At 36.7% G+C, this 25,244-nt stretch overlaps 6 protein-coding genes across 6 annotated transcripts; 2 read left to right on the forward strand and 4 right to left on the reverse strand.

Annotated features, from left to right (window-relative positions):
• Nucleotides 1-1,008: 1,008 nt before the first annotated feature.
• LOC18591605 (putative 26S proteasome non-ATPase regulatory subunit 3) lies at nucleotides 1,009-4,572 on the reverse strand. Its single transcript, XM_018125820.2, has 9 exons — nucleotides 4,439-4,572; nucleotides 4,226-4,341; nucleotides 3,934-4,124; nucleotides 3,210-3,347; nucleotides 2,975-3,111; nucleotides 2,750-2,804; nucleotides 2,558-2,668; nucleotides 1,903-2,142; nucleotides 1,009-1,738 (listed from the first exon to the last, which is right to left on the reverse strand). The coding sequence occupies exons 2-9, from the start codon at nucleotides 4,302-4,304 to the stop codon at nucleotides 1,226-1,228; spliced, it is 1,464 nt and encodes a 487-aa protein (XP_017981309.2). The 5' UTR covers nucleotides 4,305-4,341; nucleotides 4,439-4,572; the 3' UTR covers nucleotides 1,009-1,225.
• Nucleotides 4,573-5,129: 557 nt separating this feature from the next.
• Nucleotides 5,130-8,038, reverse strand: LOC18591606 (uncharacterized). Its single transcript, XM_007017824.3, has 9 exons — nucleotides 7,825-8,038; nucleotides 7,496-7,618; nucleotides 7,221-7,301; nucleotides 7,028-7,116; nucleotides 6,850-6,924; nucleotides 6,466-6,527; nucleotides 6,327-6,386; nucleotides 5,990-6,178; nucleotides 5,130-5,581 (listed from the first exon to the last, which is right to left on the reverse strand). Exons 2-9 carry the CDS (start codon nucleotides 7,616-7,618, stop codon nucleotides 5,505-5,507), a joined length of 756 nt encoding a protein of 251 aa, XP_007017886.1. The 5' UTR covers nucleotides 7,825-8,038; the 3' UTR covers nucleotides 5,130-5,504.
• Nucleotides 8,039-8,886: 848 nt separating this feature from the next.
• LOC108663134 (uncharacterized) lies at nucleotides 8,887-11,360 on the reverse strand. The gene is made up of 4 exons (XM_018126340.2): nucleotides 11,029-11,360; nucleotides 10,417-10,519; nucleotides 9,553-9,714; nucleotides 8,887-9,306 (listed from the first exon to the last, which is right to left on the reverse strand). The coding sequence occupies exons 1-4, from the start codon at nucleotides 11,313-11,315 to the stop codon at nucleotides 9,139-9,141; spliced, it is 720 nt and encodes a 239-aa protein (XP_017981829.2). The 5' UTR covers nucleotides 11,316-11,360; the 3' UTR covers nucleotides 8,887-9,138.
• A 917-nt stretch (nucleotides 11,361-12,277) lies between these two features.
• Nucleotides 12,278-14,857, reverse strand: LOC18591607 (uncharacterized). The gene is made up of 4 exons (XM_018126341.2): nucleotides 14,479-14,857; nucleotides 13,867-13,969; nucleotides 13,008-13,169; nucleotides 12,278-12,728 (listed from the first exon to the last, which is right to left on the reverse strand). Exons 1-4 carry the CDS (start codon nucleotides 14,763-14,765, stop codon nucleotides 12,564-12,566), a joined length of 717 nt encoding a protein of 238 aa, XP_017981830.2. The 5' UTR covers nucleotides 14,766-14,857; the 3' UTR covers nucleotides 12,278-12,563.
• A 201-nt stretch (nucleotides 14,858-15,058) lies between these two features.
• LOC18591608 (Pentatricopeptide repeat (PPR) superfamily protein) lies at nucleotides 15,059-20,884 on the forward strand. Its single transcript, XM_088809109.1, has 2 exons — nucleotides 15,059-18,502; nucleotides 18,694-20,884. Exon 1 carries the CDS (start codon nucleotides 15,429-15,431, stop codon nucleotides 17,703-17,705), a length of 2,277 nt encoding a protein of 758 aa, XP_088665235.1. The 5' UTR covers nucleotides 15,059-15,428; the 3' UTR covers nucleotides 17,706-18,502; nucleotides 18,694-20,884.
• Nucleotides 19,817-20,924, forward strand: LOC18591609 (E3 ubiquitin-protein ligase ATL23-like). The gene has a single exon (XM_007017827.3). It carries the CDS (start codon nucleotides 20,199-20,201, stop codon nucleotides 20,691-20,693), a length of 495 nt encoding a protein of 164 aa, XP_007017889.1. The 5' UTR covers nucleotides 19,817-20,198; the 3' UTR covers nucleotides 20,694-20,924.
• The last annotated feature ends 4,320 nt before the right edge of the window (nucleotides 20,925-25,244 follow it).

Here is a 25,244-nt window from a genome sequence, read left to right on the forward strand (position 1 = left end):
ATTCTTTTTTGACATTAGATGGGGATGAGTTGTTTTTCTCGAGTTCTAGCTCCTGTTTCTCACCTCCGCTGATACAGGGAGTTTGGTTCTCAAACGAACACATCTCCATCACTTTACCATGAAGCACATGGTCGAATAATCGTAACCCAAACTAACCTCTGACATAATGAATGGTGTCTACAAGACTAGGGAACTGGACTTTCAAACGTTATTCTCAACAGTTATATTTGTCATAGGTTTAGCATTAAGCAGGCAAAACATTTAACAAGGGACAAGTTGAAGCACCTAGTTTCAACAGCAAACAGAAACCAGCACAGGCACGTGTGATGACAGCACCGTCACGCAAAGGGGATAGAAGCCCAGAGTGAATCTGCTGAGACTTCATTTTAAACCCATATGCTGGTTTGAAAGCAAATATTCTATTTGTATTGGCAATCATAACAACTCTTGTAAGACTCTCTCCGCGTTCAAAGTAGATGATTATGACCAGAGTACCCAGAAAAGAATGCAGGGGCCCTGAATGATTGCATTTATCAAGCACATGACAGCTTAGAAAAGGGGTAAAACCTTGCTGTGACTGATAGGGTGGTCAGGTACCGTTTTTGGTACATCTTGGTATTGCTGTCTAGCGTTTAATGAAGCCATACTCAAGCTGGCAGTAGCACAACATGCTGCTTTCAGTGTGATAACTTGTTGAGAATCAGGACCCCCTCTGAGTTAGCACTTAGACCTCGTTACAACTTCAACCAAGAAAAAGAGGAAACAGAAATGTAGAATGATCAGAACATGTGCAGAGCAACAAGGAAACCAGCAAACATAAGCAGGGAAATATTAGTAAACAATCCTGCTATACCGACTTGATAGACAAAAACTCTAGACGTTAATTCTTTCACTAAGAAAGTCTTGGTTGCATGATGGCAATCGCCATGAAACACCTTGCATGGAAAAGGGCATGCTATTGAATCCTTGTAGCAATTTCTTATGAGAAACTAATACCAAACCAGCAGAGACCAACCCGAATTATTCTCTGGGACAATCGACCTACTGCCCAGCACCAGATCAGACATTAAAATTTTGTATTGATAACAACACTGGTGAATTCGTCCAAGTAAAAATGGTTACTATCCATAAAATTGGAAAGTATGAACTAGCCTTTCAAATGAGAACAATAAAGGAAGTTGAGAAGCATATTTCAGTTCAAAATCACAGAAGGAAAAAAAATTCCTTAAAAATCATCATCATCCTCCTCGGCAATATGCTTTGCTAGTTCCTGTTCTTGCTGTTGCCGCTCTCTCCTTTTTTCTGCACTTTCCTTCTCCTTGTGTGTGTTCGGTGGAAATCGTAAGGCTCGAACTGCTTCATTGTGCATGTTAAGGCAGAAAGCAATCCTTGAGTGGAAGGCTATTTGAGGCTCATTGGTAGAATATATATCACCAGTCTCTTTTGATACCATCCAACCATTTGCATGGTCTAATGTAGCATCTATTGCACCATCACGAATAGCCTTAGCTACAATGCTTTCAGCATCTGCAACCGGAGTTTTGGAGTTCAACCTTAATTTTTCAGCAACATCAGCCAGTGAAATGCGTGAATAAGAGATACTGATGTTGCGTAATCCAGTCCTAATGACATTATGTCGCAGCCGGACAATGAGATTGTGTGTCTTGTCAGTACTGAAAGTGCTAGCAAACTTCTCTGCAACAGTCCTAAAGAGCTCCAAGTCACCAATCCGTACAGCCTAAAAATTGGAGCCAAGAAATCATGTTGTTCTTTGAAAATCAGAAGTAAGACAGAAAGCACCAATGCCCATTTCAGAGAAGTAATCAAGATTTAAAGAAAACAATTTACTGTACAATTTGGTTCTCCTTAGATATATATTCATCGTCAACAAATCAGACTTACATTTGTCAGCTCAAAGTAAGGCCTCAAAGCTTTCTCCATTCCTTTCTGCATAAACATTGTCCTCTCAGGTATTTCACCCAACAGCAGACGGACTAATATAGCCCACTTGTTACACTGAATTCTGAAGCCCCGAGCTGCAACAGGGGCTTTACGAGCAGCCTGTAGCAGACTCTCTTTTGCATCGGTATACTCCAACTGAATTGTTCTGATCTTCCCTAGGTAGAAGAGATATCGACAAAACTACAGAATAAAAGATTTATCATCAGACATAGTCAAATATGCCCATTTAAGGTCCTCATGTGAACAGCAGTAGACAAATAGTGAAGGTTTGATGATAGTTAACAATATTAACCACAACATGGGCAAGTTCAAAACTTAACTCAGTTAGCCAAATAAACACTATAGATAAACTATGCTGATTTTCAAGCAAGAGATTATTAACAGATGAGAAAGGGAAACATGTAAAAAATAAAGGAGACGAGATCCATAGGGCCAATAATAAACATAAGACTACTGCAAGATCTAACCTGGTGGATCGGTTAAACAAACAATAGAGCGACACAAAAATCCCAATCCAAAAGATAAGCTCTCTTTTTTTCCCCCATTTTCCCCCCAATTATATAGGTATTCAAAAGCGAAACAATAACTTGCTTACCTGCTGATTTGAGTGTGCTTCAAATCGTGGTGCCTTAGACCTCAGCTTCTCTGCTTGATCATAGAGGTTATAATGGAGGTAATTACGCAACAACAAGTTTAGAAGTGTTTCCTGCATTATGGCAGTATATTGCATGTTAGCTCCAATTTCTCTCTTACGATGAAACAACCTCTAAGTTGATTGGTAACAAACCTGCCCAAGCTCATCATGGTGTAGTGTAGCAATACGATGCAAGGCAAGGAGGTTGCTGCAAGTAAAAGTACACAATATGGTCAAGATAAAAGATTAGACTCTTATTCAACTTGGTCTGCTCTTCTGAGAGTTACATTTTAACATAGATGATTTATATTTTCACTCATATAAGCACATATGCAGAGAAGAGACCATATAGGAGACAGCTGGATATGAATAGCTTACCCACGAATTTCAGCAAAATCGCCAGTGAGCTCATAGCTATATGAGTAATAGAAGTAAAGCCTTGATGCTAGGACATCAAGAGTTCTTCTGTTTAGGCTCTTGAGCCGATTAACACTTGCTGAGGAACAAGCTTTAGCCTGAAAGAAAACAGAGCAAAAGAACCTCTGCAGTTTAACCAAGTAGATTTGGCTCGTAAAGGCAAAAGATAATAGAAATTCATGAATACAAATCTGACCTCATTGTATTTCTTCTGATCAATAAGATAAAGGAGTACAAGCAAATAGCAGTAAATCTCGAGCTCCGGTAACAAGTGTTTTCCTGAAGTCTGAACAGCAGATGTTGCAGTATCGACTTCCATTTCATGCTCATCTTCCTACAATCATATTTATCTCAGATGTAATATTAACAACAGAGACTACCGAGCTGAAATTGAAGAACATAAAAGGGCTTGTCCAAGGGCACTGCTAACATGCCACAATATAACATTCAAAGTTCATCACCATCATTAAAACATGCTACCGCCCAATTTTTAATTTAAACTTTCAAAACTTGATGCAAAGACTCCAAAATACACAGCAATCCTAAGTCTACATACAGATATTGTCATCTGAAAGGCCAAACCCCATAGAATCATTGTTCAATACACAACCAAAGTTTTACAGCCTAGTTAAACTGTTTTAGGAAGTGCCACTTTCTCTATTGCCGCATGGATATTGATAGTAAAACATCATAAAGTATAGAAGCCCAATCCACAGTAGCTAAACAATTACAGCATAAGTATTTGAATAATTTTAATTAGATAGCCTTCCAATGAACTCATTATTTTAACTAAAACACCAAATAAAGAAAACTCATTGATTACAAATCTACAATTATGTGATCCTGAATTATCTACCAAAGGCCCAGGCAAAAGCTTAATATAACCTTTGAAAAGAGAGTGAAAAAGATGAGAAATGTACCTTAGGAAGAAACGAAGACAATCTAGCAAGAGCCTCGGACCCAGGCTGCAGTGCAAAATCGAGAAATGCAGAGAGCACGGGCGCCGTGAGCTTCCGCCTCAGCCCGAACGTGAGGCGAACCGCACGGACTATACGGCGAACCTCCTTAGTGTAGGAACCAGTCTCAATAAGCGAAGCAATCTCCTTCAAATCTACAAACACAAATTACAAACTAAAAAATATTAAAAAAAAAATAATAATAACAACAACAAAATAAGAAAAGAGAAAATAAACCCTAGAAATTGATGGTTACGGTGCAGGGTGGAGGGAACGGCAGAGGAAACAGAATGAGGAGGAGTTTGGTGATCTTTCATCTCCACATCTTGAGTCATCTCTGCCAAAAGCTCTGTCGAGGATCGCAATGAAATTCTGAGAAGAAAAAAAAATAGGAGGGAATTACGAGGCCAGCGACAACCGAGAATAGAAAAACAAAAGAGAAAAGATTAGAAACGAAAACGCTGCTTACAAATCTGGATGGAGGAGCTCGATCTCTAGGGTTCGGTAGTTGCTGTGAATTCTTTGCTTTTCGTAAAGATAGCAGAGCTCCCTTCCCTTTTAAGATCTTTTCTTTCCCCTCAAGCCAAGAACTTCCCTATAAACAAATGACAATTCGCTATATATAGTAACCTTTTTTTATTACTTTAATTAAAATTAATTCAGACAAAGTTCCCGTAATCGATAAATCAAATTAAACCTTATAATTCCATTAATAATCAAATTAATCGAAATTTATATATTTATATAACCAATATATGTACATCGTTATTACATAAATATATTTACTATATGTTATAATTTATAAATAACTTACATACAAATCAATTAATTCAATTAATTCAGAACCAAAAATGTTTAAATACAGACCAAATTAACTAATTAAATGATTTAATCATACTTATTTCTAAATTACAAATAACCCAATTGAATAAACAAATTTAATCCATTTTTTTCTTTTAATTCAATCATTAATTCGATTTTAATCGAAAATTGCTCACTATTGCTCAAAACAATTGAAAATGGCTGTTGAAACTAAACGAATTCAGGCTGTAAATTTGTACCATTGCGTTTTGGTTTCCAGCATGGATTTTAATGAGGATAAAAGCTCCCTTGTCTAGCCAAGTATCCAAAAAGAGAAAAAAAGGTAAAATACAAAAAAATTAGCCAAATAATGAAGAAAAATTTCTTGACAAATATAAGTTACAATTGTTCAAACATATCAGCCTTGTCTACTGGAAAAACAAAAGAAGAAAAGGGTGTCTGCCTCCTGTGCTGTGAGGCAGCTGCACTAAAAGCACAAATTGCAACTATGCTAGTTCTACCATGACTGTCCATCAACACATCCTAAAGTTAAAACTGCAAGTAATGAACAAGGAAGAAAAAATTTGAACACATCCTAAATGCTAAACTGGTAGTAATGATGGAAAGCCTCAAAAGGGAAAAAAAATTAAGGACAACAATAAAAATCATAAACATATAACTGGACACGCATCCGACACCATCATTTCCATAACGTTTTAAGAACCGCTATCGCCTCATGCAGCTGCCTGGATCGGCCCATTAGATCTAAACCCACGGCCCCTTCCACGATATCCCCTGCCACGGCCACGGCCTTCAAGAAGCAAACAGACAGAGACAAGACCATTAGAAAATGGTATTCTTCCCTACTCATCTGTACAAGAAAATAAAAAAAACTCTCTCCGCCTTTCTTCTGAAGGCAATTCACATGACAGATGATAGAAAACTTCCTCACATAGCATGTAGCATGTCACATGTCACACCAAGGTTATGGTTGCACTCTCCTAATTAACTTTTATTTATGCTGCACCATGATATATGTACTCTAAGTGCATTTTGTTTTGTTCATGTTCAGAATGGTTCAAATTGCAACATGTTGAGAAAAAATAAGGCCAATATTCTTGGTGATTGTGGACAGATACCTACAACAAACTATGAGGTAAACTATCATGCGTACTAAATATTTCTTTAAAACAAAAATGAGATAAGGGAGAAAACCCACCACGGCCACCTTGAGGAGGGGCTTCATAATTGTAGCCTACATCTTGCTGCCTATCAACCTGAGGTCCGTTGTATCCTCCACGCCCACGGCCTCGGAAACCACGTCCTCTTCCTCGACCTCTACCCCTAGCATAGCCACGATTGCGGTCCCAGCCTCCATCCTCATACTCCACAGAGACAAAACCATTCCCTGAAGAAAAATGCAACTAAATATCGCTTAAAATGCAACTCAATAAGCTTCTATGACATTCAATCATTCAGAGCTGCAGTAACTAATGCCCCTAGCAAAACAAAAACAACCTCTAACAGGGTGCATCTCAATATTCAAATTAACATACCTCTACTCCTTGGCCTTCCTCTACCACCACGGCCTCTACCACGGCCATTAGGTGAGCCCTCTGCCAAACAAAAAGAATTCTATAAAACGAAATATGGGCATCACAGAAAAACAGTGCAAATAACAACATGTGTCCTTACCTCCTTCATGATCAATTTCTGCGGATGGCTTCACCTGATCAGCTGGTAATGGAGGCTGATACCTGGATACGTAAGCAATTAATGAGTCACAAACATCTCTGGAAATACATGTCAACTAGAACAAGAAGCCCCACAACATCAAGCCACCACCATCATAGATGATAAAACCTTCCATAAGCTAAAAATTTCTAGCTTCCAACATTTGCAAAAATTTAATTAAACAAGAAATGAAGATAAAACCAACTTGTTTCATATGAACAAAAAAAGCTCAGTTGACCTTATTTAATAATTCAAAATTTACTAAAATTGAAGGAACCATGCAAAGTAAAGTACAATGGCACACAACATAATTCATCAGTGCACACTTCAAGTGTAAGAACTTACCCAACAGAGGAAGTATTCAATTCTTTTTTTGAAAGGGTTATAGTGATCATCGACACATGCCTTGTGGTCTCCAATCTGTTATAATTAAACAAATGTTACTAAAATTCTCTAGATAAACACAGGTTAAAGGTCAGAAAAACAACAACTGTTTATCATGATAAGGTCAAATAGCTCTTACGGAAGAAGTCCTTCCTCCAAAGGCTCCCATATATCTGTTATGTCCGTGGACCCAATCGACGTAATCTGATGTAGACCAACAATTCTCCTCTGCATTCATTTGAAGCACATGGAACACAAATTCAGCCTCCCTAAACACGAACCAAAAGATAAAATCCATTCACGAAGGCAAGTGCATACAGGTAAAAGAATACCTTAATTAACTCCACTATAGTAACAGTCTTGTTGATGGCTCTTCCCATTGCCTTAAACACTATTTCATTCGAGCCCTTTTCCTACGAAGAAAAACATTAAATGAAAAAAAAAAAAGAGTTACACGACAATGCTTAACTATTCAAATTAAGGGCAATCACAAACACTTAAGAAATAACCTTTCTGGTAAATATTTCTCAAAATAATCAAACACCCAACTCAAATAAAGGTCTAAATATGCAGAAATTGAACAAACAAAAAGTAAAAGAAAAGAAACCTGGAGCAGAGTCATGGCATAAGTGATATAACTACGCATCCTGCCTTGACTGGTAATCCGAATCTCATTCTCGTCAATGGGTGTCTCTGCTTTCGGCTTCTCCACTCTCTGGTAACGATCCATCTATTCTCCGCCAAAAATCAATATTTCAAAAGTTCAAACGTACCCCAAACCCAAAAAAAAACAAAAAAATTAAAAATTAAAAATACCAAACAATAAAAAGAGTAAAAATAAAAAATAAAAAAAGGGGGGCGGGATTGGAGGAAGTGGAGAAACAGAAGTAAAGGAAAAGGGGGGTGGGGTTTGGGGGTTAGATCTGAGAGAGATACCTTTTGTGGCTTATGGAGTAAGGAGTAGTAAAGATAGAAAAAGGGGGGTACTCTCCACCAAGAGACAGCCCTCTTCTACGGCTTATTTTTCTTTTCTGTTCTTTTACGCCCTAAAGCCGCTCTCTCGAGATGTCTCTCGCTCCTTTATATCCCCACGCTGACGCTGCCACGCTTCTAAAACTGCCCTAACCGACCCTTTTATCCGGTTCACCCGGTTCTCTTCCCTTGAACCCTTTTATTTGTTTATTTACAATCACACTGTTCCAACTACTACCAATTTTTTATTTTTTGAAATTTCCTTTTATTTTTCCAAACTCAATTCAAATGAAAAGTATAATTTTTTTCCTAAATCTTGAGCGTATTTTGTTAAAAATGCTTATTCTTAATTGACCTTAAAACTAATTTTGTCACAATCTCTTAATGTTTGACTGATTCGATTGATCAATACCCTTCCTTATTCCTACATATAAGAATAGAAGAATTCCAAAAAATAATATTTCCTCCGTCTTAATTTCTTTCGTCTCAAAATGAAGTTTATTTTTCTTTGTTTAACATTTAATTCTCTTATCTATATTATAGTTTTTTTATATTAAAAAGTATTGAACATTTATATTATAACAAAATTTCAAATTTTATTGTAAAATAACATCAAAATCAAATATTTTTACTTTAATTTTCATAAAAATAAAAGAAAATCATATAATTAGGAACATAAAGAATAATATGTTTACATGTTCTCCCGACTCTCCATAGTAATAACCATTTTGTTAATCCTTTTACTCAATTTGTATACTTTTTCTTCTTCTTTTTTTTATTTTGTATTATATTAATTAATTAATTAAAAAAACTCACTATAATTTTCCAATCAAAATTAATCCTTTTTCACACAAAAAAGTGTACCCTCATGAAAGAGCTAGAAGAAATTGAATACTAATCTTATTAGGCCCAATGTTCTAATCAGGCCCAGCTCTCAGGTTGGCAAGGTCGACAGATCCTAAACTCTGCCCTACCCCTACTCCATGCCCATGGTCAGGTTTTGAATAACCCAAACAAGAAGAAAGATTGATACACATAATCTACTTTCATTATGAATTATATACATCATTAGCCATTGTTTTAGTACAAAATCCACTTTTGAAACTCCCAAATCACTGCCAATAATGTGATAATAAAAACCATTTATTTAGGATATCCTATGTCTTTGGCAGCTACTTGAACTACAGAACATCCAACATTACTTGAACAGTGTTCATTCACTATCATACATCAACGGATACCACCTGAAGAATGTGTCCTGATATATTGCGGACTTCTTCAAAAAAATAAGTGCCGAGAATTGTCACTCTTTCTGCCCTGTGCAACAAGCAATGGATCAATGATGCTTCTCCATCCCTTATAGTCTATTGCGGAGCCAGGATCAGGCAATGCAAATCCATTGATGTAGAAAGAAGGTGTCCCAAATACTCCTCTTGAGGCACTATACTGCATGTCAGAAGATATAACAGTGAGAGAGAGTAGAAGTAATGATGAAACTGCATGTATGATAGTCCATGGAAATAATAGAGATTGATCACAAACGACACCACCTAAAATAATGCATTGGGCACAAAAAAATTTATACCGTCATAGTACACATTTGATTGCACTACCACCATCAACTTTTCATCTATAGAAAACAGGATAAAAAGAAAGGAAGAACTCTTTTCTCGGGGGGAGCAAGTGATATACCTTGAAAGAAACTCTTGTTTTAAGATCAGTTTTCCTGTCACTGAAACCTGATTCAATTGCAGAATAATAGGAGTTCCCAACTGATTCTGCTGTAAACTTTATGATTTCATTCACGACAGCAACTCTCGACATGTTGCGTGTTTGGTCATTGTAAAACCTCTCCTGTTTAATAATAGCCAACAAGTTCAGTGCAAAATACTGTAGACAAAATCAATATTCATGTAATAATACCCGCAAATAAATGAGGCTAATTGATAATCATATGAGAGCAATGCTACTAAACCTTAAACTTAACAACAATGCAAATGTTCACTCATCAGCCACATAACTGCTTCTTAAATCTACCATAATGGCTTTAACATGGGATCAAAATCAACTAGACGAAGAACTATGACCCTCAGAGCCATCAGACAGGTCTTACAGTGCAGACTGTAAAGCTAAAGACACAAAGATGATAATCTAAATGATATCAAATGCTTCAGAAGAAAAGCTGACAGAAGCCTTACCTCAAAGGTACTTGATAACTATGAAGAGAAACTAGCACATGTAGCATCAGTTTTCCTACAATTGCTAAAATTCAATGCACCTTGAAATTAACGGACCGACTAGAAATAGCTTTAAAACCACTAAGAAAACATCTTCTCATGAAGATCAAATATTAAGAAATATATTTAAAAATTAAAATCAAGACGAAAATGATGTGAACATACAATCAACGGGCAACCAAACAAGTAGGAGTGGGGATGAAACAGAAGTAGTGTAATGCATAGTCTTACAAATACAGCTATTTTCCATTTCTTTACTAAAGTAAATTTAGCCTGTTAGAAAAAGATAATTTAAAGCTAGAAAATGGAAAATCAGAACCTGATGCTCGAAGAAGCTCTCCAACAGTGTGAAAGTAGCAGAAGGATTGAGCAAATTTACAATGTGCAAGGCCCGGGAAGTGGCGAAGGCATAGTCATGGTAACTGCAATTTCCAATTTGAAACCTCTAAAAACTCACCATCATTTAAGAGTTAAAAGAAAAATCATCAATTCCAAATTCTAAATTTCTAATCAAGGTTGACATAAAGGAATGATATTTCAGCAGGTTTCACACTACACTAAAAAAACAACTGAACAAGCAAGAGGTTTTGAATGGGGAATGTTAAATTCAAAATCCCATTTGTTAAAGCCAGAACTTTTTCCAGAATAACAACTCAAACAAAAAGCCAGGGTGTTCAAAGTTCAAGAAGTGTTCATCCCAATTTTTCTTCTTCAGCTGGATGTTCAAGCACGAAGAACAATAAATAAAACCCAGAATAATCACTTTAAGCTAAAGCTAGTAACAGCCACTAGGTAGCTTGATCGGGTTCTGTTTCAAATCCAAAATTCAATTTTTATTCCTTCTTAAATTTCTCAGAAAAAAAAAAAGAAACACAGAGAAAAAGGAGAATCAAATAAAAAACAAACATATTAGAAAGAGAGAGCGACTGACGGTAATGGGAGAAGGTGAATCGTGAGCATAACGCGAGAACCGTAATGTTGAATAGCTTGCTTGAGAGGGGGCCATGAGTCTCTGCTATCGGGGCAGACCGGGTCGAAGAACGCCTCGATCACGATCGGGTCCGAGTCAACTTGGCGGTTGGTATACACGAACCCATCGTACTTCGCCGGCGGCAAAGACTGAGCTTGCACCGTCCGTTCAGACACATAAACAAAAGCAAACAAGCAGAACACAACTGATGATAATGATGAAAAAGTTGCTCCTTTCCCTGTCCTCATTTTTGCTCTTTGTCTATTGTTTGGAGAGGCGTTTAGCTGATTTATCTTATCTCTTTATTCTTTAAACAGTACTACGCAGGCTAGCCTGACTTAGAATGCGCTTATCTTACTTGTACCTTTTGGATTAAGTTGCCCTTCTCTCCACGTCAAGTATGGTTGACGTCGCAAAGTCGACGGTTGCTGATGCGAAAGGTTGCCCGCGGTGTCCCATAAAGCGGCTTCCGGTTAAAAACTAGGGCGGTTACGACTAACAAGCCATGACAGGGCAAGCTCTGCTCTTTTTCGAAATTCTGAACCGTTCAATTCTTCCTCGCCTGAACTCAGCCGCGGCATCTTTATCACAAACCAGCCAGGCACATGCTTACATTCTAAAATCTGGAGTTTGTAACGATGCCCTTGTTTTTACAAAGCTCATCTCACAATATGCTAATCGCCATTGCTTTGCCGAAGCAGAACTTGTCCTTTAACTCAATATCTGAGCCATTGGTATCTTCCTTTTCTGCTCTCATTTATCCAATCGCTCAATGTTTTGTATTTTTTTTGGATAATCGCGTGCTTCCGAATGTTGTCAAGGCTTGCGGTAAATTATCGGCCTTCAAATTGGGCAAAATTTGTCGTAAAATATGGGTTTGATTCAGATTTAGTTGTTCAAGCTTACTTTTTTTTTTTTTGTAGTATTATTATTAATTAATTAAATTAATTAAAAAAACTCACTATAATTTTCCAATAAAAATCAATCCTTTTTCACACAAAAAATTGTACCATCATGAAAGATTTAAAAGAAAATGAATACAAACCATACTAGTATTTCAAGTTACAACTGGATAAGTTAAAGGCCACTGTTCTGATCAGCCCCAGCTCTCAAGTTGGCAAGGTAAATAGATCCTAAACTCTGCTCTACCCCATGTCCCCATGGTCAGGTTTTGAATAACCAAAAAAAAAAAAACAAAAAGAAAAGAAGATTGATGCACAAAAGTTGCTTTCATTACGTAGTTTCTACATCATTAGCCATTTATTTAGTACAAAATCTACTTGTAAAACTCCCAAATCAATGCCAATAATGTGATAATAAAAACCAAACTAAGCAAACAACTGAATAAAAACAAAAGACTAAGGGTTTATTTCGTAAAAATTTATTTAGAATCCTATGTCCTTGGCATCTACTTGATGGAACAGTGTTCATTCACTGCCATACATCAAGCAAATACCAGTCGAAGAATGTGTCCTAATATATTGATGAATCCTCCATTAAAATAAGTGCGGAGAATTGTCACTCTTTCTGCCCTGTGCAGCAAGCAATGGATCAATGACGCTTCTCCATTTCTTATAGTCTATTGCGGAGCCAGGATCAGGCAATGCAAATCCGTTGATGTAGAAAGTAGGTGTCCCAAACACTCCTCTTGAGGTACCATACTGCATGTCAGAAGATATAACAGTGTTAATGGCATGTACAAAGCTTAGCAGAGAGAGAGAGACTAGAAGCAATGATGAAACTGCATGTATGATAGTCCATTGAAATAATAGAGATTGATCACAAACGAAATGACACCACCTAAAATAATGCATCGGTCACAAAAAAATTTATATTGTCATAGTATGGATTTGATTGTACTACCACCATTAACTTTTCATCTACAGAAAACAGGAAGAACTTTTTCTTTTGGGGGGGCGGTCTTTGGGGGACCGATTTACCTTGAAAGAAACTCTTGTTTTGAGATCAGTTTTGCTGTCATTGAAACCTGATTTAATTGCAGAATAATAGGAGTTCCCAACTGATTCTGCTGTAAACTTCATGATTTCATTCACAACAGCAACTCTCGACATGTTGAGTGTTTGGTCACTCAAAAACCTCTCCTGTTTAATAATAGGCAACAAGTTCAGTGCCCAATCAATATACATGTAGTAAAACAGGCAAATAAATGCGGCTAATTGATAGTCATATGGGTGCAATCCTACTAAACATTAAACAATTTTGCATTTCCATTTGAAAAACAATGCAAATGTTCACTCATCAGCCACACAACTGTTTATAAATCTATCTTTATGGCTTTAACATGGTGATCAAGATTGCCTAGAGCAAGAACCTCAGAGCCATCCAAGAGGTCTTACAATGCAGAATGTAAAGCTAAGGACCCAAAGATGAGAATCTGAATGAATTGAAATGCTTCAGAAAAAAAGCGCTCACAGAAGCCTTAACTTAAAGGTACTCGTTAAATATGAAGAGAAACCAGCACATCTATTAGCAGTTTCCTCCAATTGCTAAACTTCAGTGCACCTTGAAGTTAACAAACCACTAGAAACAGCTTTAGAACTACTAAGAAAACATTTTGTCATGAAGACCAAACATTAAGAGATATATTCTAATATTACAATCAAGACGAAAATGATGTGAACATACTGTCAACCAACAACCAAACAAGTAGCATTGGGATGAAACAGAAGTAGTGTAATGCATAATCCAACAAATACAGCTATTTTCCATTTCTTTACTAATGTAAATTTAGCCTGTTAAAAAGAGATAATTCAAAGCTAGAAAATGGAAAATCAGAACCTGATGCTTGAAGAAGCTCTCCAACAGTCCGAAAGTAGCAGAAGGATTGAGCAGGTTTACAATGTGCAAGGCACGGGAAGTAGCGAACGCATAGTCATGGTAACTGAAATTTCCAATTTAAAACAACTCACCATCATTTAAGAGTTAAAAGAAAAAGTCATCAATTCAAAATTCTGAATTTCTGATCAAGGTTGTCATAAAGGAATGATATTTCAGCACGTTTCACACTAAACTAAAAAAACAACTGAACAAGCAAGAGGTTTTGCATGGGGAGTGTTAAATTCAAAACCCCATTTGTTAAAGCCAGAACTTTTTCCAGAATAACAACTCAAACAAAAAGCCAGGATGTTCAAAGTTCAAGAGTTAAATCAGAAACTAGAAGTGTTCATCCCAATTTTTCTTCTTCAGCTGGATGTTCAAGCACAAAGAACAATAAAGAAAACCCGGAATAATCATTTTAAGCAAAAAACTAGTAACAGCCACTAGGTTCTGTTTCAAATCCAAGATTCAATTTTTATTCTTTCTTAAATTTCTCAGAAAAAAATAGAAAAACAAAGTAAAAGGAGAATCAAAACAAAAACATATAAATATTAGAAAGAGAGAGCGACTGACGGCAAAGGGAGAAGGTGAATCGTGAGCATAACGCGAGGACCGTAGTGTTGAATAGCTTGCTTGAGAGCGGGCCATGCGTCTCTGCTATCGGAGCAGACCGGGTCGAAGAACGCCTCGATAATGATCGTGTCCGAGTCTACTCGGCGGTTAGTGTACACGAACCCATCGTACTTCGCCGGCGGCAAAGACTGAGCTTTCACCGTCCGTTGACACACAATAACAAAAGCAAACCAGCAGAACACAACTGATGATAATGATGAAAAAGTTGTTCCTTTCACTGTCCTCATTTTTTCTGTGTCTTCGGGCTTTATACGATGTACGAGAAATAAAATTGATTTACCCGCTTTGTATTTAAAATGAAAGCAAACAGCGCTATTTATAAACACTCTCTTTTAATCCTAAGAGAACTCTGTCTTTGCTTAAAGTACAATTAGAATAAATAACAATTAAAAAGAAAGATAAAAATATTAAGTGATTTATTTTTAATAGAACATAATTAACTTATAATCTTAAATTAATTTAACTACTTAAATAGATAGCATTGCACAAGAAGTTCAATTCTAGTAGACAATTCATTTGCATGGCTCACAAGCGCGCAGGCCTTACGCGTCAAACCCGTTAATTTGCTCCGTTCTGCACAGCCTAATCATTTTACGTCTCGTACAGTCCAATCCTGTTAGTGTCTTGCGCCTACGGCAACTTATTCGCTGTTCTTCCGATGATGGCCTGGATTGAGCTTGTCACGGGATTTACGAGCCGTGTCAAGGAAGGTTAACTTGACCTAGAATGCGCTTATCTTGCTTGTACCTTTTGGATTAAGTTGCCCTTCTCTCTCCACGTCAAGTAAGAATGACGTGGCAAATTCAACGGTTGCTGATGCGACGGGTTGCCTCCTGTGTCCTATAAAGAGGCTTACGGTTCAAAATTAGGGCGATTACTACTACAGGGCCATGACAGTGCAAGCTCTGCCCTTTTTCGAAATTCTGAACCGTTCAATTCTTCCTTGCCTGAACTCAGCCGTGGCATCTTTATCTCAAACCAGCCAGGCTCATGCTTACATACTAAAATCTGGAGTTTGTATAGATACCCTTATTTCTACAAAGCTCATCTCACAATATGCTAATCGCCATTGCTTTGCCGAAGCAGAACTTGTCCTTAACTCAATATCTGAGCCATTGGTATCTTCCTTTTCTGCTCTCATTTATGCCCTCAACAAGTATAATCTTTTTACCCAATCGCTTTATGTTTTCTCTCGAATGCTCTCTCGCGGTATTTTGCCGGATAATCGCGTGCTTCCGAATGTTGTCAAGGCTTGCGGTAAATTATCGGCCTTCAAATTGGGAAAAGAAGTTCATGGAATTGTTGTAAAATATGGGTTTGATTCAGATTCAGTTGTTCAAGCTTCTTTGGTGCATTTGTACTTAAAAGGTGATCGGATCCAGGATGCTAAGAATGTGTTTGAGAGATTGCCGGAACGGGATGTGGTTACTTGCGGTGCTTTGCTTTCCGCTTATGCTCGCAAGGGTTGCGTTAATGAGGCAAAGGAAATCTTTTATGGAATGCAAAGTTTCGGTGTGGGCCCCAATTTAGTGTCTTGGAATGGTATGATTACAGGGTTCAATCAAAGCGAACAATACAACGAAGCGGTTGTCATGTTTAAGGAAATGCATTCCGAAGGGTTTTTGCCTGATGATATTACAATTTCTAGCGTTTTTTCTGCTGTGGGCGATTTGGAGAGGTTAAATATAGGGATTCAGGTTCTTTGTTATGTGATCAAACTAGGTCTTTTGCATTGCAAGTTTGTTATTAGTGCGCTTATGGATATGTTTGGAAAATGTGCATGTGCAGGGGAGTTGATGAAAGCGTTTGAAGAGGTGGATGAGGAGATTATGGATACAGGTGCTCTCAATGCTTTAATAACTGGACTGTCTCGAAATGGTCTTGTTGATGTAGCATTGGAGACATTTCAGCGATTTAGAGTGCAAGGGAGGGAATTGAATGTTGTATCCTGGACATCAATAATTGCTGGATGCTCACAGAATGGGAAGGATATTGAGGCATTGGAGCTTTTCAGAGAGATGCAGAGTGCAAGGTTGAAGCCAAACTCTGTAACAATACCTTGCTTGCTGCCAGCTTGTGGAAACATTGCAGCATTGATACACGGTAAGGCAGCTCATGGCTTTGCAATTAGAACAGGAATTGCCAATGATGTTCATGTTGGCAGTGCATTAGTTGATATGTATGCTAAGTGTGGAAGAATCCATTTGTCTCGACTTTGTTTTGATAGGATACCGAGCAAAAACTCAGTCTGTTGGAATGCAATTATGGGAGGATATGCAATGCATGGTAAGGCTAAGGAAGCTATTGATATTTTTCATATGATGCAAAGGAGAGGGCAGAAGCCTGATTTTATCAGCTTTAGTTGTGTTTTATCTGCTTGCAGTCAGGGTGGCCTAACAGAAGAAGGTTGGCATTTTTTCAATAGTATGTCTAGAGACCATGGAGTCAAAGCAAAAATGGAGCATTATTCCTGCATGGTAAACCTTCTAGGTCGTTCTGGAAAGCTAGAACAAGCGTATGCCTTGATCCAGCAAATGCCATTTGAACCAGATGCCTGTGTTTGGGGAGCTTTGCTTAGTTCTTGTAGACTTCACAATAACATTAGTTTAGGTGAGATTGCTGCACAGAACCTCTTCAAATTAGAACCAAGCAATCCTGGAAATTACATCCTTCTTTCCAATATATATGCGTCTAAGGGCATGTGGGATGAAGTAGATGCCGTGAGAGATGTCATGAGGAGTAGGGGCATGAAGAAGAATCCTGGTTGCAGTTGGATTGAGATCAAGAATCAAGTGCACATGCTTCTTGCAGGAGACAAATCACATCCACAAATGACTGAGATCATTGAGAAGATATATAAATTGAGCATGGACATGAAGAAAGCAGGTTACCTCCCAAATACTGACTTTGTGTTGCAAGATGTGGATGAACAGGACAAGGAGCAGATCTTGTGTGGGCACAGTGAGAAGTTGGCAGTAGCCTTTGGGCTTCTGAACACTCCTCCTGGCTCTCCACTGCAAATAATAAAAAATCTCAGAATCTGTGGTGATTGTCATGCTGTTATAAAATTTATATCTGGCTTTGAAGGGAGAGAAATATATGTCAGAGACACAAATCGCTTTCATCATTTTAAAGATGGAGTTTGTTCTTGTCGGGATTATTGGTGAATGATTTTATGGCTGACTAGGTTTTAGTTGAAAAGACTGAAGCAAACCAACTGACAGTTCCTTTGTAATTATCCTACTTATGAAGCTGGGTATTGGTTGTATATACACCAAAAACCCCAGTTGAGTAAGCTAAACTCTCCCTCAGTAGGAAGATAAGCATCTTGTCTTGGTTTCCTTTGAAATTTAAAAACATCATGATGGATATATATTTGAACTCAAATTGGTTATACTGTTGCACTGCTTGCGGATGCTTTGTCTTTCATTTAGTGCATGTTGGTGTAGCAGATTACTACCATCTTATCCCTATTCAAGTAGACCTCAATTTTCCATGCTCTTCCTTTGGTGCTCAAAGAAAAGGTATAAAAACATCTTTTGTGGAAACATGCTCTGCCATGAATGGCTTCAATTCTGCTATCCTATTATCAGGAAACCGACAGCCTTACTGCTAGTGATTTAGATACTGTGTACTGCAGCACTGTTAGGCCTGGAACTGGAAGGAACTTTCATGTTGAAGAGATATTGTTGGAATTTTAGTTCCCCTCGTGTGCCCTCCCTCGAGCACACACCTAATTAACTCTGGAGAGTAATCCTGTTTCTGGAAGATTGGAAAGTGATTTTTAAGTTAGCTGTTGAAGTCTTTATGCTTGCTCTAGACTTTAAATTCTTTGCAACAAAGCATTTTTAACTGATGCTGAATTTAATTTGATTCTTGACCAAGAAGGAATGGTTGCCTCTCAAGTACTGCTATATAAATTGGGTCACAGCTTTGTGGAGAGAATCTAGCTACTGCTGCACAAGTAAATTTTCCCCTGGAATTTTTTGTCGGTTCTTTTATTACCATTGTTGATAAAGTTCCATGGTATAAGATGCCGTAATCTCAAGATCACAATTCACAATCTCTTCCAATTTAGCATGATTCTCATGTTCTTTATTTAAATGCTTGCGGAATTTGCAGCTTGAGACTTGAGATGCATTTAATGTGATGCAGGTCAGGAAATGGATCTTTTTATTGTCTGCTCCAACTTCTGTCAATTATGTAAGCTGAGTTATCTGTTTGAGACTCTGGACCTTTTGTCTTCAGTAAACTTAAAGCATCCTGGGTGCTTCAGACCACCATATTTGTACACGCTTTATAATTCCAGTTTATTCATAGTATGTGCTATAGTGATTGGAATTATTGCCCTCAAAAGGTAATTCTTTAAAACAGATATGCCTAGTTTTATAATTCACAAATGAGTGGAGCGTTCACTTTGTGCTGGTGATAATTGATATTAAACAAGTATTCACATGTGCACCGGTTTACTGCAGAGGCAAAATTGAAGTGACAAAACCAATGATGATATCAATTAAATGCTGTAATGGAGGAGTAGTTTATCTTATCTAGTCTACATTGCATGGAATCATATTAACCAATAAATAAAAGTGTATCATATCTTGTGTCACCTTTTTGCCCAGTTTGCTTGGTTAAGTTTATGACATCTGGGGACTACTTCTGAATAATTTTCTCCTTATTTCCAGGTCCATCATTAGAAAGATATAAAGTTAGAGCAATATTTTAATGCTCTGCTTTCTTTTGAAGTTGTAAAGCTATATATATATATCTTAATTCCATGTATGAAATATGGATGTTCATCATCTGAAACTTGAACAGGGGACTCAAAATTTTGTTTTCTTAGCAGAAGCCTCTCTCAGCTGCGCCACTCTGATTAGTTAACATTGGTTTGCTCCAAGGCGTCCCAAGCCAGTCTTCTGCACATCCAAGTTAGCCCCAGTAGCTGTCCTAAGGCCCTCTCCATCACGTAAGAAACTAATCTCATAAAGAAAATCATCTTTCTTGGTTTGGGGCTAGGATCAAATGATTGATGAAACACATCGGAGACTATGATTTCGTTGTGTTGTTTTCGTAGATGCCATGATAACAAGCAAAATCATGGGATACGCCCCATACTCCAAAGTCTATCCCTTCCATTTCCTTTTGAGCCTTTAATGCATTTTAATATCAAGTTAGGTGACAGGATCCCATTAAATCAAGGGTCCCATGCTCTACAATCAAACGCAAAATTAATACACTAGCAGTATATAATTCAATGGGCCAAACCAAATCTCACTACCAATCATTTTCACTTCTTTCTAAGCCAAATTTCGGTTACAAAATCCAGCCACCACCACCACCTCAGAGGGCAGAGTCCCCCAGCCACAGCCCCCTGATTGATCACATTTTTCACCCACAAAAAAAAAAAAAAAAAAACTTGTGCCAAAAGTATGAGTTAGTGCTTAACAGAGCAGAAAAGTACAAGGAAATAAACCTCAACTGTAAATTCGTCAGTGCCGTTTCTGATCCTTCTTGCTTGTCTGCCACGATACGCGTCAACCCTAAAACCGCTGAGAATTCCATTTGTTTCCCTTCCCAATATAGCCGTTACCACCCCACTCTTGCACTCATAGCCCTCGCCCTCGACGAAACTTAATTTCCCACTAAACCAGCTGACTATTATGCGCCATGGAGGGCACTACACCCCTCCACCTCTCCTCTCTCCTTCTCCATCACCCGCCCTAAACTCCACCACCACGGCCGGCAGCCACCACCCAATGCTCGTTTCTGTTTTCTTAGCCCTTTTTCTGCCATGCGCTGGCATGAGCGCGGTTTTCATTGTATATATCTGTCTTTTGTGGTACGCCACGAACTATCGGACTGGTAATTCAGGGTCTTTGGCGATTAAGCAGGTGGCTGAGAAAGGGTTGTCTGTTTCGGAGCTTGAAAAGCTGCCGAAGGTCACTGGGAAAGAGCTTGTCTTGGGGACTGAGTGTGCCGTCTGTCTCGATGAGATTGAGGCTGAGCAACCTGCTAGAGTGGTCCCTGGTTGTAATCACGGGTTTCATCTGCAATGCGCTGATACCTGGCTTTCTAAGCATTCGGTTTGTCCTGTTTGTAGGGCCAAGCTTGAGCCTGATCAGCTCTTCGATGCTTCTGATGAGAATCCCTGCTAAGCCTTAGCCTTAACCAAATTCAGGGTCTTTCTTTTAACAGTATAAAGTTCAGTATTTGGTGTTTGTATTTAAGAATTTTCCTAGGAAAAAGATCGAAGAATGATGTTCATCTCAGTTATTTCACTTTCATGCATGTATCGGGTTTCTTTCTTTTTCTCCTTTTTAGTAATATTTTGTCAGTTAAATTTTCATTGATATTGTAGACGATGTGGGATTTTGCTGGCTTAAAAATCCTCCATTCTTGAAGAGCTTGCTTTTTTGGCCTTTTTGGTGTGGAAGTTGGAAAAAAAAAGGGACGATGAGAATTCAAGGGAAAAAAGCAAGAAAAATTTGATAGAATAATGAAAAGTAAAAGACTCATGAACTGGAATGGTTGCCTATGGTGTATGTCGGCAACAACTCCTACTATATGCGTCAAAGACTGTAGTTTTCAGGAACCGTTTGATTAAGATACAACCTTTGATCAGTTGGTTACTTCACCCATTTAATGGCATTGAAGCATCAGCATGTATCTTCTCTGTGAGTATAACAAAAAGTTTGCAAGCAAAGCGAGGCATTTTACATCCATAGACGCCAGCCTGCGATCAATCTGGTTATGCCACGTAAGGGAACAAATCGCCTTTCTTGATTTCCATATATTTAATATAATATTCGAAAGTGCAGAACAGTCCTTCAGGTTCTCGAAAATTTCCCAAATGGTCCCCAGTGTCCTTTTGTGCATGTAGTGTGAGTGTTGGCAGGTTGCTGTGGTGGCTCCCCGACCGCTCCCGAACTAGCTGTCTCACCGTCTCTTTATATGCCCACAGCTCATGGGGGTTTGTGTCATTCTTCCAATTAAATTAATTAATACTGCAATTAATTCTTAATTGATTTCGGAAATAGAATTCCAACTTAGGATCCTTTTGTTTTTTCGTAAATTAGTTTTTAGACAAAATTTTCAGGATTAATACTTATTTTAAAAACTAAAAATTTATTTTTACGGATAAATATTAGATCTAGCAATTTTCTTAAAAACTATTATTTGTATTTACAATTTTTTAAATACAAGTAACGATGAAAAATATTTTTTATAAAATAATTTAAATAAAAAATTAATAATTTATTACAATAATAAAAAAGATTAAATATTTTTATAAAATTTTGTATAGACAATTTTTTTTAATAAATCATTTTTCGATTATCAAAGAAACCCTCAATTCTATCAAAAAAAAATTCTTATAATTATTGATGTAATATTGTAATGCTCACAGTTTTGGGTCTGTGTCATTATCCGATTAAATGAATGATTATTGCAATTAATATTGAGTTAAATGCTGATACAATATTATTATTAACTCTAATCATATAAATTTGGATAATTTGATTGCCACCTGACTACGACTCTGGCTTATCTTCCCATGGTTACAGGTTACCTAAACCGCAATAAAATTTGTGAGTAATAGACAATTTGATAGTAGCATGCTTTTTTGGTGCATTTGTCTTAAAAGTATTTAAAATTATTAATATTGTTATAAAATGGGGTTATTAAGTTATTAATTAAAAGATAAAACAATAATGGGTATAAGCACTTATTAACAAGATTCAAATACGAAAATATCTTGAAAAATCTAAAATCTCCTTAGCATTTAATACCTTCAATAATTGTGGGTTTAGTTGATTGGGTTATAAAGAGGTCATATTCTTCAAAGTTCTAAATCATTTTTGAATGGGTTAGGCATAGGCATTTATTATCCTTTAATTATGTTTTCGTGTACTTCTCACTCTTGCCAAAAGGCTTAATTTTTGGGGTCGATTTGGCCACTAATTAAGAGAGGAAAGCAATGATGTGGAGGGTGCCTATCACCCAATGTTCTATATCAATGATAAATCAAAATTGGAACATAAAATTTATTTTCAACTATTGAGGATTTTTGTTTTGTTTTTTTTTAATAATTATTCCATTATCTCTATCCCAAATTTCAAGAATTCTTTAAATTAAGTTATAACTTGTCAATTAAATTGGGTTGATTATATTTATTCAAATTGATGATTTTTCAAATAAAGTATTAAAAATATTTTATTTTTATGTATGTTTATACCATAAATCCTAATAAAAGGAATTGAATTTTTAAAAATAAAAAATAAAACAACAACAATTTGATATGAAAGCTCACGTAACTAACCTTAAGTAGAATTGGTTTCGATCGATTAGACTTTAACACGTCTTAAACTAATTCATCTTCTTTTCTTTTTCCAAACAAAAAGCTTATTCATAAGAGGTTTAGTATGAAGAAAATTCTCCATTTGGAGAGTATTGATGTGTCAAAGCCAAATTTGGAAACAAAAGTATGTGATGCAAGGGAAGGTCCACATGCCACACTGATAGCAATCTCTCTTCAAATCTTAACCTCACATATATAGGGGAAAAAAAATAGCCAGCTGTGTTAATTTGTTTCTGCAATTATACCCAAAACAACAGAGTTGTTTTTGCATTGATTTTGAGGTGAAATGAATATGGACAAACTTCGCTTGTATTGAACGTGGGCAGAGACCTCATGGCAAATACCATTTCCCTTTAACACACGGTGTCCCCATTCGCCTTCCTGCAATTCATTCCAAGACAAAACTATGTCTGCGAGAACATATTTTGAGCTAATACCCACCAAATCAATCAATGAACCATATGCTCTTCGGCTGTGTTATTGATCTGATGTTACCATATGAATCAATGATTGCCTTTCTGTTTTCAAAACTGGACTGGAAAAAATTAACTCAGTTGGAAGCTTGCTGCAGCAGAAATCTTCTTCGCTTCGAAACAAAAGATTTTTGCTTTACCATTGGGTACGATATGCGATATTAACATATTAATATGATTATATTTGATATAAGATACGTTTTGTATAATATATGTTTATTGTATGATATAATATGATATTCGATATTAAAAAATTAAATTTTAATATTGATACGCATGCTGTTAGATTTTTTGCTTATAAAAAAAGTTGACTTAGCTCAAATAGAATATTGTGGCTTGACGAGAAAAAAACCAAATATTAAGATAACAAAAAAGTAATAGAAATGTGGGTATCATCGGACTTTAAAACTGCTGAAACATAGTCAAAAGTGCTCATAATTAATGAAAACCTAGGATGGAAGTGCCGATATCTGAATTGAGTTTTATTAAAACACGATTGTTTAGTTATAGAGGTCACGTGCATGACATGCATAAATATATATATGAAGTTGGTATCGTAAAGCACTGATTTGGATTGAAATCGTGATTGTTTTCCAATGTTATTAAAAAGAAATATATCATCTAAGATATGTGTTTTTAAATTTTATCTACAAACTATCAAATCGAAAATCCTTGTCAATTGCCACCACATAATTACATAAGACTCTCGTTTAGTGATTAGGGGTTAGGGATAAGTATTAATCAATGTAAATCAAAATAATCAATCGAAACTTATTGAATTTAGTTAATTCAGTTTATTTTTAGATTTTACAATTAATTAAAAAAATGATTTACGACATTAAAAATTTATAATTAAATCATGAAAAAAAATTAACCACTAATAAAAAATTGCCCTAACCAATCAAACTAAATCAATTTTTTAGATTAATTTTAAAAATTTAAAATGGAATAGACCAAATATTATTCCATTTTAACGTCAGCATGAAATTAGGGGCTTGAGCTTGAATGAGCCCAAATACCTCCACTGCTTTTATTTGGGTTTATGAAATCCCAGCCCATATTTTAAGATTGTAAACTAAGTTAATGGTTGAGAATCAGTCATAGGCCCATCATGAACCCAATTTCTGGCTTCAGCTAAAGGAGGATCGCCAAGTTATAGATAATATGTCATTTTTTTCTTGTTATAGTTTTTAAATATGCTAATCCCTCTTTATAAAGCTATGTCTTTTTTAATATATTCATACGTTAAATTATGTACATAAAGACATTTTCCTCTTTTGCCAAAGATTTCGATTTTTATATATTTATGTTAGGTTATTTGTTGATAAAAATGTGAAAAATTTGTTTAAGAATGAGATTTTATATAAAATATTTAAAAAATTTTCAATAATATATAATTTTTTTTGTGTTTAAAATTTGGTTTTGCTTTACATCCAAAGGCAACAAAAAGGTGAAGTGAACTTTGACCTACCTTTTTGCCAAAGTCATTTTAACATTTGAAGCGATTACCGGCGCGTTACCAAACTGCGTCCTACAACGCCACGTGCTCCAAACGGAACTCGACACGAAACGCCGATCGCGCTGGCTTGTAGGTCACGAACTTCCATCAAAACAGGGAAGACAGGGTCCGCGCTGTCCCTTTTTTTGCTTTTGCTCACTTGGGCACGGCAGCTGGCTTGACACGTGGGCTTCGTCCACCGCTATGTTTGGGGCTTTTGTGGTGGGACCCCGAAGCTCTAAAGATTCCAATAATTGGAATTCAATTGACAGCAACCCCAACAACTTCCATTCACTCCGGCATCATGTGACACTTGTCCTTTTTTCTAACACGTGGCCTCCTGCGTACGGCCCCTGATATTTTCTTCTTCCTTACTCTC

Source organism: Theobroma cacao, chromosome 8, assembly GCF_053813885.1.
Source record: "Theobroma cacao isolate CCN51 chromosome 8, ASM5381388v1, whole genome shotgun sequence".
Lineage (NCBI taxonomy): Eukaryota > Viridiplantae > Streptophyta > Magnoliopsida > Malvales > Malvaceae > Theobroma > Theobroma cacao.

Bases quoted from the DNA above. Each gene is read 5' to 3' on its own strand.
- LOC18591609 (XM_007017827.3), top strand. From the start codon at position 20,199: ATGCGCCATGGAGGGCACTACACCCCTCCACCTCTCCTCTCTCCTTCT.
- LOC18591606 (XM_007017824.3), bottom strand. From the start codon at position 7,618: ATGGATCGTTACCAGAGAGTGGAGAAGCCGAAAGCAGAGACACCCATT. The intron at 6,925-7,027 runs GTAAGAGCTATT...TAATTATAACAG, and splicing joins TTGGAGGAAGGACTTCTTCC to ATTGGAGACCACAAGGCATG. The intron at 6,387-6,465 runs GTAAGGACACAT...TTTGTTTGGCAG, and splicing joins AGAAATTGATCATGAAGGAG to AGGGCTCACCTAATGGCCGT.
- LOC18591608 (XM_088809109.1), top strand. From the start codon at position 15,429: ATGACAGTGCAAGCTCTGCCCTTTTTCGAAATTCTGAACCGTTCAATT.
- LOC108663134 (XM_018126340.2), bottom strand. From the start codon at position 11,315: ATGAGGACAGGGAAAGGAGCAACTTTTTCATCATTATCATCAGTTGTG. The intron at 9,715-10,416 runs GTTCTGATTTTC...ATTATTAAACAG, and splicing joins AGAGCTTCTTCGAGCATCAG to GAGAGGTTTTACAATGACCA. The intron at 9,307-9,552 runs GTATATCACTTG...TCTGACATGCAG, and splicing joins AAACAAGAGTTTCTTTCAAG to TATAGTGCCTCAAGAGGAGT.
- LOC18591607 (XM_018126341.2), bottom strand. From the start codon at position 14,765: ATGAGGACAGTGAAAGGAACAACTTTTTCATCATTATCATCAGTTGTG. The intron at 13,170-13,866 runs GTTCTGATTTTC...ATTATTAAACAG, and splicing joins AGAGCTTCTTCAAGCATCAG to GAGAGGTTTTTGAGTGACCA. The intron at 12,729-13,007 runs GTAAATCGGTCC...TCTGACATGCAG, and splicing joins AAACAAGAGTTTCTTTCAAG to TATGGTACCTCAAGAGGAGT.
- LOC18591605 (XM_018125820.2), bottom strand. From the start codon at position 4,304: ATGACTCAAGATGTGGAGATGAAAGATCACCAAACTCCTCCTCATTCT. The intron at 4,125-4,225 runs GTAACCATCAAT...TTGTGTTTGTAG, and splicing joins CGTTCCCTCCACCCTGCACC to ATTTGAAGGAGATTGCTTCG. The intron at 3,348-3,933 runs GTACATTTCTCA...ATATGATTGTAG, and splicing joins TGTCTTCGTTTCTTCCTAAG to GAAGATGAGCATGAAATGGA.